This window comes from Rousettus aegyptiacus, unplaced genomic scaffold, assembly GCF_014176215.1.
Source record: "Rousettus aegyptiacus isolate mRouAeg1 unplaced genomic scaffold, mRouAeg1.p scaffold_m13_p_16, whole genome shotgun sequence".
In the NCBI taxonomy this organism is placed as follows: Eukaryota; Metazoa; Chordata; class Mammalia; order Chiroptera; family Pteropodidae; genus Rousettus; species Rousettus aegyptiacus.
This window is the reverse complement of record NW_023416291.1, coordinates 45,610,087-45,626,280: the sequence shown is the minus strand read 5'-3', so window position 1 is coordinate 45,626,280 and position 16,194 is coordinate 45,610,087. Positions and strand designations below refer to the sequence as shown.

The window sequence follows — 16,194 nt, the reverse complement described above, 5'->3', positions numbered from 1 at the left end:
GAAACTCGACATCAGGTGTTTCTGCTTAGACTTCAGCTCCGTCCTTTGATGTCCTCGAATGCACTGATGCTCACATTAGTTATACTCAAACCAATATGGCTGACCACTATTGGATTTCTTCAAATGACATCTTATTTGTCATTGCGAGACACTTTGCACACCCAGCAATGAACATCCAGGCACATGATAGGAAGGGAGAGAAATAAGGGGGAACAATAAATCAACATCAGAGAAAACACGAATCACGTCCTGACAGCTGGACAACATGTTCTGCTGGGCGCACCAGAGGAAAAGAATGTGGATTGTGGGAAGTAAGCCATCATTGCCCTACTACGCCAGGATACAGGGGGAGGTCCAGCAAGAGAAACAAACAGGACTGAATTTAACAATGGAGGATGGCTAAGAGGTAGGGAATGCTGAGAAACAGAAATCAAGATGCTTGGGAAGAAAATGCATGCCGCTGTCTTCTTGTTCGCCTTCCAGAAGAGACACTGAACTATATATTGATAGACATCACCACTTCCGTCTAAAAAAAGAAAAACAACCTCTGAGCTTTCCAGAACACAAACTTTGGAAAAAATGAAATATCATCACTTTTTCCTCAACTCTTTGAACGCAAATAAAGCAGCCCTTCCATGAAGCCTTCCCCGTATCTCTTACCATGCAAGGTCCTTTCGTCCTGAACCTTCAGGAAATATGACCGAGGTCGACCATCTATCTACCCAACTTGACTGCGTGCTTCTTGATGACAAGAATCATTACTTTTTCTTCTTCTCTATCTCTTCTCTTTGACCCTCCCCCCTCATCCTCAGCAACCAGCCCAAAAGATACATCAGAAACACCAATCGAGTCAGTTAACATAAATTGGAATGTACTTATCATTTCATGGAAATTTAAAATTTTCTTTCTTTCCCTTAGATATTTCCTTTATCCTTTATTTCCTCTATCCCTTTTCTAGCAAACCTTTTCTTTCCCCAAGGGTGGCTAAAATCATTTAGCTAGTCCATTCCCTACACACATATAAACCTGAACCTTGGTTTGTGATTAATGAGTTTATTTTTTTAGTCTTCCTTCAACCTTTGTCTGAAGATTTTAGCATTTAAAGCGAAACTACTGGCTGACTCTGTTTCTTTGCAAGATCATCCTGCCTTTTTTTTTTTTTTTTTTGCTTCATCCCTTCATCTCATCCCAGCCCTTAATGACCACCTCTCCACCTGATAAATCCTCTCCTAGATAATTAACCTCCTTCACAAGTTAGGGACATGCCTCAGTGTGGCCTGTAGCCCTCTCACAAGAAAATGCAAGCTTCCACACTAGACGTGATTTGTGATGCCACTGTAATTTTCCCTTTAAGTCGAGAGCTTATCAGTCCTCTCCTACACATTCTGGGCTTTTCCTACCCCTTCTTCCCAGTTCTGCTGCCCCTTCCACTCCCCTACCTGCCCCCCCAAGATATAAACTGGTTTCCTTAGCAGGTTTAGTCTTGCTTTGACCAGCTTATTGTTTCAACGTGATTATGAAGTTGCTGGGCTTGAATACACAGTTTATTAATTTCCAGGCATTCATGATGTCTCCCTGGTGAGTCGGGTGTGTGTAGGTGTGCGTGTGTGCACCTACTGTAGCTAACACTCCTGGAGTTTGCGATCCTGCTAGTGCCTAAAAAATGGAGGTTCATTTCTGTCCCTAAAGAATCATAGTCATCAGAGGCCTAAGGAATGCTAGGCTCCAATTTTAACATCTCACAGCTTTGAGCACAAAGGTAGAGCACGGTAAAAGGACTGGACCGGGCCACAGAGCTGAGCCGTGGAAGAAGTGGGGCTGCGGCTCAGCGCTGCCGTGTCCCTGTCGCAGGTCCCTTCCACTCATGCATGTCCCCCTCCGAGGGCTCATACAAGCGAGCGAGCATTCAGGATGCCCACATACAGCCAAAGTGCATCTCAGATCTGTGAACACGTGCATGCTGAGAAACGGAGACATACAGTGTATGCGGCTTACAACGCAGACAACGTGCTGTTCGAATTCGAGTAATACTGCTAGAATGAGGTTGCATCAGAATCCAGAGAGACCACAATCCTCATCCTGCCGATGCTGCCCATCCCCCGCCCCCTCCAGCTCACTTTTTTTTCAAAGACGGATAGATTTCCAGAGCACCTTATTAAGATTGTCATATGATTTGCCTTTAGTTCAATCAACACAAAGTTATCCTTTAATTCCGTGAAAATAGCTTTTTCACACATCTATGCACACAGTCACACACACACACACACATATGAAACATTGGCAGCAGGTACTTTTAATTTGCTGGAAAATATTTCTAAGAAGTCAAACAGCTCTAGCCCAATGAGCGCGCCCTCCGATTGGCTAGCCAGACCGGTTGAGAGACCTGATTGGTCCCTGATCCTAAGGACCGATAAGAACGGCTATAAAACCCCTGGGTGCAGCTCTTGGGCCCCCAGTTTGCAAAAGCCAGAGGTGCAAGAAGCAGCGACGGCAGCAGCGGCGGCAGCGACGGCGGCGGCAGCAGCAGCAGCAGCAGAAGCGTCAGCTGGAGTAGCATCAGCAGCAGCAAAAAATCCTCATCAAATCCTCACCTAGGCTTTCACTATATCCAGATCCACATCTTCCCTCAAGCCCGGAGAGGGAAAGAGGAAAGGGGGGGGAGGAAGAAAAAAAAAAAAAAAAAACCAACAACTTAGCGGAAACTTCTCAGAGAATGCTCCAAAACTCAGCAGTGCTTCTGGTGCTGGTGATCAGTGCTTCTGCCGCCCATGAGGCGGAGCAGAATGACTCTGTGAGCGCCAGGAAATCCCGGGTGGCAGCTCAGAACTCAGGTAAGCGGAAAACCCAGGACCGGTTTCTCCCCCCAAAGAGCTGTCCTCATTTGCCTCTTGCTTTTGCAACTGTGTCTGTGAATGCTGATCTTGATAATAAATGTGCTTCATGCCTGATGGCAATAAACGGCCTGTGCAAATCCAACAGCCTTAGGAAGTGCAGCTCCTTTGTTTAATAAATTGCACGCAACTAACGAAGAAGCCGGGCGCTCTGCTGAGGGTATTTCATTGCATAAGCTGAGCCTGATTGCCTGAAATCTGGCACGTACCCTCTTGAGGGGGGGAGGGGGCGGGGGAGGGGGGCGGGGAGGCTCGGATGTTGGCATGCTTCAAAGCGCTCTCTATACTTTCCAGAAGCTGAAGCTAATCTTAAGGTGAGACATGATTCGGCTGATGCTGTCTCTCTCTTTCTTTATCCTTCTAAGACCCTACAACTCGACTTCCCCACCCCTTCAGAGAGCACACTGAAAGCTCCCTCTGCAGACCAATTTACAGAATCATAGCCCTGAAGTCTGAAAAATCCAGGGCAGATTCAAGAAAGCCCTACACATTCCACCCCCAGCTCTTGCTCCTTCTCTTCCTCCCGGCTCTCTCCCCCGCTCCATTCAGTCGCCCGTGCAGCCCGTGGCCAGAAAGCCCCTTGAAAGGGAGTCTTAGTAAAACACGGTGGCTGCTTCTCCAAGGGCAAGGTCTCACTCCAGCCCTAACTCCTGGAGCAGTTAATTGTGTATTAGCTTGGCCTCTAAAGGAAAAGAATCCTTAGAAAGCCGGTTTGACACCTCTGCCTTTTGACTTTGCTCGTCCACCTTGCTCCTGTTCCGCGGCTGCCCTGGCTCCCCCAACTGTCAGCAAAGATGGGATCGCAGGTGTCCAAACGCTGCAGACGACGCTACCCTCGAAAGAGCAGGTCCCTGCCGCGAGAAGGGCTTTGCTTCACTTCCTTTTGTACTTAGTTGCTATAGCGATGCAGTGATTCACAATTCGAGCTTGCCTAAAACAATAGCAGCCCTAATGCATATTAAAACTGCTTAAAGCAAAGTTATAATTTGAACCCGTGGAAATATATAATTAGGGAAATGACTTGTAACATCCCAGAGGCTGCCGGTGGTGGGAGGGGGGAGGGGAAGCCTAACCGAACCGTGCTTTTGATCTCAGAGGAGAATCCTATGGTATGAAGACTGCAGATCATTTCTTGCCAGAACAACCCCCCTCCCTTTCTGTAGGAGAGAAATTACTTTTATGGGAGATCTTATCCAGAATGTAGAAAGCCTCATGCAAGCTCTTTGCGGTTTGCTTCCAGCCTTGCACAAGGGATGCCTTGGCCTTGTTATTCCACACCTGTGTGTTTCTTTCTTTCTTTCTTTCTTCTTTCCTTCTTTCTCCTTTCTTTCTTTTTAAATGGCTTTTAATATGAGAGAGATCACGCACACCTCTAAGCACTGTCCTATGGTAGGGGATTGGGGAGAAACATGAACAGATCAGATTCCCTTCTGCCAATATGAAGGTAAGTTAAAAGCCCTAATTCGGGAGGGACTCCTGGAAAACTCTTCTCTGCCATTTAGACGAAAATGTCATCCTTATTACCCTAGAGTGCATTTTCGGGAGCCAAATGGACTCCCTCACCCTTCCACCTCCTTAACCTAACCACCCGCCACCGCTTTTGCCTTCCCAGGCTTTCAGGCTCTAAGTGATACCCTCTGGCTCCGCAGGGCCGCTTCCAGCGCCCGCTCCGGCCTCTCTCCCCAGCCACCCGAGCTGCGTGGCGGTAATAGTGAGACCAAGAACGTGGATCTCAGAGGCAAAACGCATTGCCTCCCCTTCATACAATCCTGGCTCTAAGAAGCCAAAAGGGTTCTTAGAGCCAGGAGCGTATGAAGGAGAGGGTTTGCCCACCCTCCTCTGAATGGGTGTATCTACTGGCCCCATCACAGACAAGACTTCTAGGTTACGTTCTTCTGACCCCACGTCCTCGAATTTTGCCACCACGCCAACTTGACCCCTGGGAACCGCCCTCAGGGTCTGACCCGGATTGGATGGACTTGTCTTTTCCAGCCGAAGTGGTTCGCTGCCTCAACACTGCTCTGCAGGTTGGCTGTGGGGCTTTCGCATGCCTGGAGAACTCCACCTGTGACACGGATGGGATGTACGACATCTGTAAATCCTTCTTGTACAGCGCTGCTAAATTTGACACTCAGGTAATAAGACCTCGACCCTCACTCCCACTGGCTGTTCGTCTTTAACTGCGTTAGACTGTTGTTCTTAGGAACCAGCTCCCCTCAGCCTCCCCACTCTAAATTCTCATCTCTAATGTGTACACACACACACACACACACACACACACACACACACGCACACACCCCACATTTTTGGCCTGGAAATAGGTTCTGTATAAGACACTCCCCGCCCACTCTAAAGCACAATTGTAACATGCTGACAGAGGCTGTCTTATACAGGAAGAGTGATGAGCAGATAATCTTTGCTTTTTTCAAAAAGCAATAAAAACGTTCTGCAAACGAAGAAGTTCTTCTCATTGTATGTGTGACCTAGCCTACTAGCTTGTGGCTTGCGTGATCAAAGTCTCCATCCCAAGAATACAATAGCCATATTCCGGCTATTTTTAAGCTGCAGGGTGGTTGATTATGGTTCGTCTTTTTTTTTTTTTTTTTTCTTGTCTCATTTCATTTCTATGGAGCTCAATTTTCAAGGTAGTCTCAGGGAGTAGGGACATTTTTTTTTTTTTTAATCCTGGCCATGACATACAATTTTCTCATTGCGAGGGTGTGCAGATGGCCATGACACAGTGCCAGGAGCCCCTGTAAGTTCCACACATTGGATGCCCTGTCCTCTCTCATCAGCGCGAGCTAAGGCTTTTCCTCCTAACCACCCCCCCCACCCCACCTTCCTCGGCAGGGAAAAGCATTTGTCAAAGAGAGCTTGAAGTGCATCGCCAACGGGGTCACGGCCAAGGTCTTCCTCGCCATTCGGAGGTGTTCCACTTTCCAGAGGATGATCGCCGAGGTGCAGGAGGAATGCTATAGCAAGCTGAATGTGTGCAGCATCGCCAAGCGGAACCCCGAAGCCATCACTGAAGTCGTCCAGCTCCCCAATCACTTCTCCAACAGGTACACAATGAGACCGCTTTGTCGCAACTAGCGGGGGGGGGGCAGTGGCGGGCTGGCAGAGCCAGACACAGAAGTGGGGTGAAATTGCCACAGTCATGCTCTTATTTTAGCTTGCAGTCTTCCCAGCTTTTGCAGGAAAAAAAAAAAAAATACGTTGGTGATTGGTTGTGACAGCTTAAGCAGGCTGATTTTTTGGGTGTTTTTTTTTTTTTTTTTTTTTTGGCTGTTATAGGAAAAGTCTTCCCATGCAGTTAATAGAAAGCCTCGTTGGCAGCAATGTGCATTTTCATTGTCAGTGTCTTGCCTTAAGCCTGAAGGGAATTGTGAAGTTTATGGAAACGAGCTTTTGAGACATCAAATTCTGCTGGATGACTATGCACAGTACAACTGGCCGTTATAAACATCCCGGTCCAATGTCATAATGCAGTCTTTTACATCTACACGTATTTTGAGTCGGCCCCAAGCCCAGTCGGATACTTCGCTAGGTGACCCAGAGCAAGTCACGTTTCCTTTGTGAAAGGTGAAATGGCTGGACTAGATGATTCCTGTGTCCCCTTTCAAGCTGATGCTACCCCCATGCCTCTAGTCCCAGGTTTCCTGGAATGATGTTCTGGTGACTGCCCAGATCACATTCTCATCTTAGTATTCTGACACAACCCAAAGCCACTGAGCTGGTGATATGTGAACGTCATGCCTCTCTGGGCCCCTCCCTCGGAAGCCAGGAGTGAGTGCCTAACACACGAGAGGAATTACAGCCTCATTCCAGGGCCTAGAAAGGTGTCCGGCAAGACCTGGGCTTCCCCGTCTGTGATATAAGTTCAGAGAGGTATGCAGGTATGGCGGAGCGAATGCTGGCCAGTCAAATTCAGCCTACTGAGATGCCCCACAGGCTAACACTTGGCTCCCCACCCTGAAGTGCTATAATTCTCACTCTACAGCCAAATCTGCACAAAGTCACAAAGATGGGTCTCTATTCACGTTACTCTGACCACCTGGGGTGGCACAGGCTTACCTGATTAAGTTCCTAGTCAGCTGCTGCCACCCTTCCTCAGACAGTGCCAGCAGCCTAGTCCTCCCTGGGCTTCCCATGATTTAGGCATGTACATAAAGGCAGCTGGGAGATGGGAAGCGTAGCTCCTCCTTAGGGAGAGGTTAAGGCCTCTCACATTAAAACTTTGCAAAATTTCTGATTCACTCTTAACTACAGGTCTGACTTCAGAACCTGGTGTCAGTTTATAAACGTCGTTCAGTCCTTGGAAGCCACTTTGTTATGGGTGCTAATTCATTATTCAGAACAGGAAAAATCAAGTCCAGCATTTATGTCAAATGGCTCATCTTGGTATATCGATCTTGAGCTCAAGATTCTCCTAGGAAGATTCTTGTTACATGTAGGGAGAAAAACATCTAATCGCTGGAGACTCCTCTTACCACAAGAAAGAGAAATAAAGAATTCCTAGTCTGACCAGCGCTAGGGACGAAGGATGTGTTTGCGTGGTAGCTAGGGGCCAGGGGTCTGTTAGCGAAGCCGTTATTCTAAGTTTAGGCCTTTAAGGACCCTGTCGCAGGGCATGTAACCAGTTTTGAGGCAGTACTAATCTCTCAGTCTCAACTGAGGTAGCATCTTCCCCGATGAAGGGAGAGTTCTTACAAAAAAAGGAGAGTTCTTACACAAATTTCGGACTGGGGAGCCTAACCCCATAAAAAGAGTCTAGTAATAGTTTTAACCAGGCCACGTTCCTTCCAAGAGGTGCCTCCTTCTCACGACCTTTAGAAAATGGTCACAGGGAATCCCGCTATCTCTTTCTTTCATCTTCGGGGAATCACAGGTATTACGAAAGTGGAGGGGGAAATATTGCCACTTTGAAGACAAGAACCTTCCACGTAACTCTTGCCTTTCTCCAATTATTTCACCTCAACTGGCTGATATTCCTGCTGAGAACTGTAGAGGTTTCCGCTTCCATCCTGGGCTTAATTTGCTCTATTTAAACTCCTCACTCTGCTGAAACATCCTGCCTTCCCAGCCTCTGTCCCACCATTGATACACGCTAGCTCGTGCCAACTGGCACAGAATTGTGAAAGGAAGTAGTTACAGGTTCATTCCACCTTCCTGTGACTTATCTAGACTGCGATTTGGGCCTGGGAGAATCAAAAAGCCTGTGACTGGACCGGGAGCCATAACAGGGAAGTTTTCCATGAGAAAAAAATGCTCTTAGAAGCAAAAGGACAGCCGGAGTGTCCTCCTGGATGAATTTGCAAACTACACTTTCAACTATGAGGGGAAGCGGGCAAAATTGATCAGGCAGGCTGGGCAGCGTGAGGCTTGGGAAGGAATTTGACCAACCCAGATCCAGAGTGGGAAAACTGGCAAAGCTTCCAGGTCTCTAGGGCATGGATAGGGAACAGGAAACAGAAGAATAATATTGATCAAGGGAAACAAAGGACTATTTATAGACCCTCACACAGAACGTTCCTAGGCAGTATGTGTGTATTTGGGTAAGCATGGCTAAAACAGTAGCTATGGAGAATATCTGATCTTATTCTTTACCAAGAAAAAAAAAACACACACACACACAAAAAAAAAAAAAAAAAAAAACAGTCAGTGATGGAATTTTCAAAATGGGGAAAAAAGAAAGCTGCTTTAAAAAGTCCTTCCAGGTTGGGTGATCAAAATGGTTAGCCCATCGGGTCTTTGCAACAGATCCCTGCCACCCCCCATAAAGATGAAACTAGAAATCTCAAATAGTCCCAGCTCCTCCTGCAAAGGGCGGGCCTTACGCAGAGCTGCACCATTTTTTGTTAAACTGAGAAGGAACATATGTGTCAAATCCCCAGAAACTTAGAATGTCATAACTGGAGATGGCCATAGAAATCATCTAGAATAACTGCCTTATTTTGCTGATTAAAGAACAGAGGCCTGAGAGGGGAGTGACCTGCCAAAGGTCACACAGCTGGTAAATGGCAGAGTTGAGCCCAGAACGCACATGGCCTTGAGCCAAGCTCTTTATTGCTATCTCAAAAACGGCAGTAAAACCTGCAGGATACAGCCATAATCCGAAAATAGAATACCAAGCAGAATTGAATAAATATGCCTCAGGGTGATCAACAATTAGATTTGTGTACATACTCTCCTCAAAGAGAAGGCACATCTTACCAATAGCTACAGTAACATCAAGATTTGGCATTCCATAAATATGTGACAATTGCTAAGTCAACTTTTACTGGAGACACAATCTCTTAAATACTTTCACTTAGTGACTAATATATAGGAAAGGTCTGTCTCCACCCCAGATGTCAATGCCGTATTCCAACCCTTAATGGATGGATATGCATGGGGTTAACCTACTGCTCACTCCGGCAAATACCGTTGACATCAGGGCAGACTGACAGGTCTCCCACACTTAAAGGAGCTAATGGAGCCACGAACATTTTCTGTTCCAAGGAGCTCTCTCAGTCTGTCCTTGTCGAGTTAACAAAGCTCCCTGAGAAAGGCTAAGGCTGGAGTTGGGGGTTGTCACCAACAGCTGTCAGGCTGGTAAGGGTATCAAGAAATACCAAGGACAGGTATCCTACCCTATCTGGGCCAGCAGAGACAGCAACAGAAAAGACAGGAGCCCTCAGAAAAAGAGAGTAGGCCTTTTGACAAGGCAGGGCCAGAGGGACACAGCTGGCCTTAAAGAGGAGGCCCGCTACAGACACTGAGTTAGCTACCTTATTGCTGTTAGACTTCTTCACCCAGACAAGAGCTTTCGATGTTGATCTAAGGATCTTCTCCAGCCCATTTGGGAGGCTATCTGGTGTGAACAGTTCTTTCTAGAAGTGTTAGTGTTAACTTCTAAGTTGTAGAGTCCTCACTGGGGGACAGGGGGACGAGGGCCAGAGACCTTATTCTCTAGGATCTAATCACCTTGCGAACTGAGCACAGAGAGCCAGGGGCCGATGACGTAGCAGAATCCACAAGTAAAGAGGTGCCTGGGGATCAATGTAGACTTCTAAAGTGGTTGGTACACAGTAGCTTATTCTCAGTTTTTCCAAAACCATTTTTCTCCCCCACTTCCCCGTGCAAGTGAGATCTGCTTTGACTCAGGCACTTTATAATTCCAAAGGGCTGGAAAATGTGTTTCTCTGCCAGAGAATCCCAAATTTAACAACAGCTGGATATAACCCCCCTCGAGGGAGGTGTAGAGCCAGGACTGTCCGAGACCCAGACAGGGCCTTTCAGTCCTCCAGGTCATTCTGCTCACTCACAGAAGGATGCCGGCTTTGCTTCATTACCCGCATTCCACCCTATTTACCGTGCGTCCCTCAAACGACCTCTCTAGGGGGTTAAGTTATTCTGGAAAGATGTCTGATCCCATGCTCTGTGAGGTGAGTTAAAAATAAAAAGGTGTTGTTTTCTTTTTTTTTCCCCCCCCCATGGGAGATCTTGTGTCCCCAGAGGTCATCAGGCTGCTCTTAGGAAAGGGTCTCTCCACATCCGTACTGCAGATAACTGTCATCAGGACAGTCTTTTAATAGTGAACGCAGATGCAAATGGGTTTTGATTAACTGTCACCACTTGAAAATGGAACAAACGCATCCCAGCTCGAATTGGAAAATATCTTAACTGTCTTCCCAAAGAACAGGACGAATAATCTATATGCTAGACATATTAGGCAGTTTAAGCTTTTCTGAGCCATAACACTTAGCTGCAGTGTTTGGGATGCTTAAAGGACTTGCACCAAAGATGAAGGTAATTTATACGAACCATAATGTTTTTCATAAAACTTACCAGACGTACAGATAATTTTTCTTATGGGAATCATGTCTTATGTGAGAGACTCATATTTTAAAGCTCCATTTCCTCAATGGCCACAAAATAAATTAACACATCGACAGTGAGTGGGCAATACTGCCCTGTGATACTGGCACATGAGAGATGCGAAGAATGAGGACAGAAATCCTGCCTTCGATACATTTTAGAATCTAGTCAGAAAAACGAAGCCATCGCTAAACTATCAAATGGTGACCCTGTGTGATGATAACCAAATACCTATAAAACATCCAAAAAAGGAAGAGGCCAGCAAAAGCTAGACCGGTCAGAGAAGGCTTCCTGGAATTATTGAAGCATGAACCGTTAAAGACCACTAATTTTTCCATTTAAATATCCTCATTGCCCGGCATTTGGCTGTCTCACCACAGTATACACTTGGGGTGCAGTGACTCTAAAGACAGGAGATTCCTTTAAAAACAGAAATATAGTCAGGATGTGCACTCATATGCACACATACCTGCACACACACACCTGCAAGAAAAAGGAAAATCGCAAAGAGCCATCACGACAACTCCAAATTTATGTGCAGCGACTCTTAACATAAGCGTCGAGTGCTGGGCTCCCCTCACGGTATTTGACTAGGTCCTGCTGCTACCATGAACCCATTGTATGACTGTGGACAAGTGACTTTAGCTGTCCCACCGTAGTTTCTTCTCTGTGAAATGATATGATGAAATAGTGGCTGAATGATCTCTACACTCCCATCTAGCTCTATGATTCCACATTTCTAAAGCTTTTTTTTTTTTTTAACACATCACCATTAGCCTACTATAGCAAAGTAAATCCCCCTGAGCTCTAAAGGTGAAGACAGACCTGACTTGCCCTGTGTGGTCAACCCAGGAAGCAAATGCACTCAAAATAAGAAGACGCTGCACAAAAGCCAGAGGCCAAAGCAACTGTCAGTCTCTGAGCCCTTCGGGTTTGCACGGCCACCCTGATATAAGCCCAGTCTGGCCTCGTTCTCACTGCCATGTTCTCTCTCCCAACGCAGATACTATAACAGACTTGTCCGAAGCCTGCTGGAATGCGATGGCGACACCGTGAGCACGATCAGAGACAGCCTGATGGAGAAAATTGGGCCCAACATGGCCAGCCTCTTTCACATCCTGCAGACGGACCACTGTGCTCAAACACACCCGCGGGCTGACTTCAACAGGAGGCGCACCAATGAGCCGCAGAAGCTGAAAGTCCTCCTCAGGAACCTCCGAGGTGAGGTGGCCTCTCCCGCCCACAGCAAACGCACCTCGCAAGAGAGTGCATAACCAGGGAGAGGTGTTCGCAGCCTCACCAAACTAGTATCATTTAAGGGTGTCCACGCGCCCACTTTGAGTGTACTGTGCCTGGTTTGATTTTTTTAAAGTAGTTCCTATTTTCTATCCCCTTTAAAGAAAATTGCATGAAACTAGGCTTCTGTAATCAATCTCCCGACATTCCACGATGGCAGCATTCCCACAAACCGAATATGAGTGGTCCTTCTGCCTCTCCTCAGGAGAAAGGACCTTCCTTCATCACTCTCCTCTACCACGTCTTTGTCCCAACTGCCCTCAAAACTACTCTCAAACACAAAACATTCATGGAATTCCCCAGTCATTGTAATTTGAAGATGTGGAGCCCTTTAGAATGGTTGTCCCAGTAGAGTTAGCTGATAAGAAGCAACTTAATTTAAATGCATGTCTTAAGTGCTCATAAAGATGTTAAATGGAATTCGTGTTATGAATCTGTGCTGGCCATGGACGAATATGAATGTCATGTTTGAATTCTTGATCTCTCATGAGCTAGTGTCTTATGGTCTTGATCCTCCACTGTCTGATTTCCTTTCCGACACATTTACCAAATTGCTCGAGCCTGGCCCTCCAACCAGACTTCGAGCCTGCCTCTTCTTGCATCTAATGAAAAACAAAAAGCTAACATCTTTATGTACTGTAACTGCTCAGAGCTTTAAAAGTATCTTTAACAATTGTCTTAAAACCAGAGAATCTTAAGGTCTAACTGTGGAATATAAATAGCTGAAAACTAATGTACTGTACATAAATTTCCAGAGGACTCTGCTTAAACAAAGCAGTATATAATAACTTTATTGCATATAGATTTAGTTTTGTAACTTAGCTTTATTTTTCTTTTCCTGGGAATGGAATAACTATCTCACTTCTAGATATCCGCGTAAATGCTCCTTGTGGCCTTTTTTATAACTAAGGGGGTAGAAGTAGTTTTAGTCAACATCGGAACTTAAGAATGGCCTGTATGAGATAGGAAAAACCAACAGGTGTATCTGAAGGACCCCAGGTAAGACGTTAATCTCCCAGCCCGCCTCAACCCAGAGGCTCCTCGTGACTTAAACTTATCCTGAAACAGCTCTGTCACAGCCAACTAGGAAGGACAGGAGACAAAAAGAGCATCCCTTTGGCTTATGCGGTAAGACCTACGATACCTTGGGAAGTGGCAGGTTTTGACTCACCACCTGTCATCGGTGCTGGGACTCCTGCAAACTGATGATGGAGTGAGTGGGACTCTTTCCATGAAATCGATCAGGAATGAGTCGATCAGCCTTTGGGTCTTTAGTTCGGGGGACTTGGGGCTGAGGGGGTGTAAATAACCCTGGGCTGTCCAGCCTTAATAGACTCCTCTTACATTTTTGTCCTGTAGCACGCTGCCTGCCAAAGCAGTTCTGGCAGCTGGGCCATCACTGTAGGATGGCCAAAAAAAAATAGAATGAGAGAGAGAGAGAGAGGGAGAGAAAGAGCTGGTGGTTTGATCATTTCTGCCGTGATGTTTACAAGATGGCGACCACCAAAGCCAAATGATTAACCTATCTATGAACAACAGTAGTTTCTCAGGGTCACTGTCCTTGAACCCAGCAGTCCCTTACGAGCGTCACTGCCCACCAAAGGTCAATGTCAGGAGAGGAGGAGGGCGAAGGGGTAGGACTGTAGGGGCCACTCCAAACTTGCTTAGGTAGAAACTTGGTGCTTGACTCTCACTAGGCTAAACTCAAGATTTGACCAAATCGAGTGATAGGGACCCTGGTGGGAGGTGGGAGGGCACATCTCCAGAAAAACGAAAAGCAATACAACTTTACCATAAAGCCTTTAAAGCCAGTAACGTGCTGCTCCAGGACCAAGAGCGACTGCAGCAGACCCAGCAGCCGCCGCCGCCGCAGCACACGCATTGCTGTCTTTGTCTCCACACAGCCTCGAAGCGTGCTGACATCGGGTTGTTACGAGCATTTTTATACTCAGACTGTCCTGTCCCCAGGTTCCCAAACATATGGACACTGCCTTAGCCTCTTGGAAATCAGGTAGACCATACTCTAAGGTGACTCTCCCCCGCCCCGCACACACCCCTTCCCCGCCCCCCAGGCAAGGCTGACTCCCCCAAACCAGAAAAGCTATTAAAGTGTGTGTGTTGCGTCCATTTCGCAAACCTACAAAACCAGGACCCCAATGCGACGAGTCGTTCATGAGTATTCCTAGCAAAATTTCTCTCTGACTTCAGTCCGGTAGATTCTCTTTTTCTTTTTTTCTTTTTTCTTTTTTCTTTTTTTTTGCTGTGACCTCTTCACACCGTGGTACCCCCCCCCCTTCTCCCCACAATGATATTTATATATGTATCTACAATACATATATCTACACATATGGAAAGAAGCAGTTCTCACAATGTTGCTAGTTTTTTGCTTCTCTTTTCCCATCCCGCTCCCACAACTCCCTCTGAAATTTCCAAAGCTTTGTCTTCTGTTTCCTGCACAGAGTGATTCGGGCTGACCTAGACCAGTTTGCATGTTTCTTCTATTGTGATTTGGTTGCACTTTAGACATGTTTGTGCCATTATATTTGCATTATGTATTTATAATTTAAATGATATTTAGGTTTTTGGCTGAGTACTGGAATAAACAGTGAGCATATCTGGTATATGTCATTATTTATTGTTAAATTACATTTTTAAGCTCCATGTGCATATAAAGGTTATGAAACATATCATGGTAATGACAGATGCAAGTTATTTTATTTGCTTATTTTTATAATTAAAGATGCCATAGCATAATATGAAACCTTTGGTGAATTCCTTCTAAGATAAAAAAAATAATAATAATAAAGTGTTACGTTTTATTGGTTTTTTCCCCAATGTCTTTCATTGTTATTCTTTAAAAACTTCTAGAATGAGACCTTCCCAACATGAAGTCAATGGCTTACCTTCTTTAAAGTCACTAATCAACACTAATTTCAAGCGTCAATATATAAATGAACATAGTTTAAAATCAACATTTCCCCAATTTCCTTAAAACCATCTAGTGGCGCCCATTACACTCACAGTAAAATCGCAACCCGAATTCTTTGCAAGCCCCAAAGAGGCTTCATGGTCCGGATCCCGCTCAGCTCATCAGCTTCGACACTCACCTTTCCTCCCCGTTAATGAACTCTACACTCCAGCCCTGCAGGAGTTCTAGAAAGGACTCACTCTCTCTCCCTCCAGGCCTCCATGGAGGCCGTTCTCACTTTCTGGAAGACCTTGTCCTCCACCCTTCTGCTAGACTGGAAGCGCCTTCAGCACCCAGCGGGCAGGACACCCGCAATCCTTTAAATGAATGATTTAGAAAGAGTCGGAAGAGGGGACAATCGCATCCGTGGGACAAGGGAGGCAAATAGTTCTGTGATGATAAGGATTTAGCTCCAGGTCAGACTTCTGGAATCTGAATTCTGGTGCCGCGCCACCTTTTAACTGCATGATGTCAGAGGAGGGACTTAATCTCAAAATACATCCGTTTCTTTCCCTGTGAAATGAGGATAGTGATAACCACCCAGAGGGCAGTTAGGGGAGAAAATAAGTGGGGTGCTCACAACGTGTCTAATACACGGCGATGCTCAGTAAGTGTCGGCCACTATCACGAGTAAAGGGGATGAGAGAGCTAAAAGAGGGGACGCCCCGTCTCGCAGACTGGGGAAAGGGTTCGCGGCAGAACGACATCTGGCCGGGTCTTGAACGATGGTCACAAGTTCGGTCACAGGAAAAGGGGGGCTTCTATGGCATGGATTTTTCAAGGAGAGTTCCTGCATAGTTGTTTTTTAAAATTAGCGGATTTTCCTCATATTTTGGATTCAAATGGGGATACTTTCCTCAACATCATTCATTTCTAGCTCCAAATTGCATTTTCTCAAGTTCAGAAACGCACAAATACTACACGAATTGTCACTCCAAGGCCAAAATTATACTGCATTTGCTTTTCTCTGACCTGGCCAGGGAAAAAAGAATGCATTTATTTCATTACGATCCTTCATTTTCAATCTTCTCCTATCGGCATCTATTTATATGATGAGGCCGTTATATTCCACTACAGAACTTAGACCTGGGGTTTCCATGAACTGAGTTCAAATTCTCATTCCTCAACTATCCCCATGGCCTCGAGCCAAGTGTTTGATATCTTCACACATTAGCTTTT

At 46.0% G+C, this 16,194-nt stretch overlaps 1 protein-coding gene across 1 annotated transcript; it reads left to right on the top strand.

Moving 5' to 3' along the window:
- Positions 1 to 2,453: 2,453 nt before the first annotated feature.
- On the top strand, positions 2,454 to 14,873 carry STC1 (stanniocalcin 1). Its single transcript, XM_016141526.2, has 4 exons — positions 2,454 to 2,831; positions 4,884 to 5,026; positions 5,742 to 5,953; positions 11,755 to 14,873. Exons 1-4 carry the CDS (start codon positions 2,714 to 2,716, stop codon positions 12,023 to 12,025), a joined length of 744 nt encoding a protein of 247 aa, XP_015997012.1. The 5' UTR covers positions 2,454 to 2,713; the 3' UTR covers positions 12,026 to 14,873.
- The last annotated feature ends 1,321 nt before the right edge of the window (positions 14,874 to 16,194 follow it).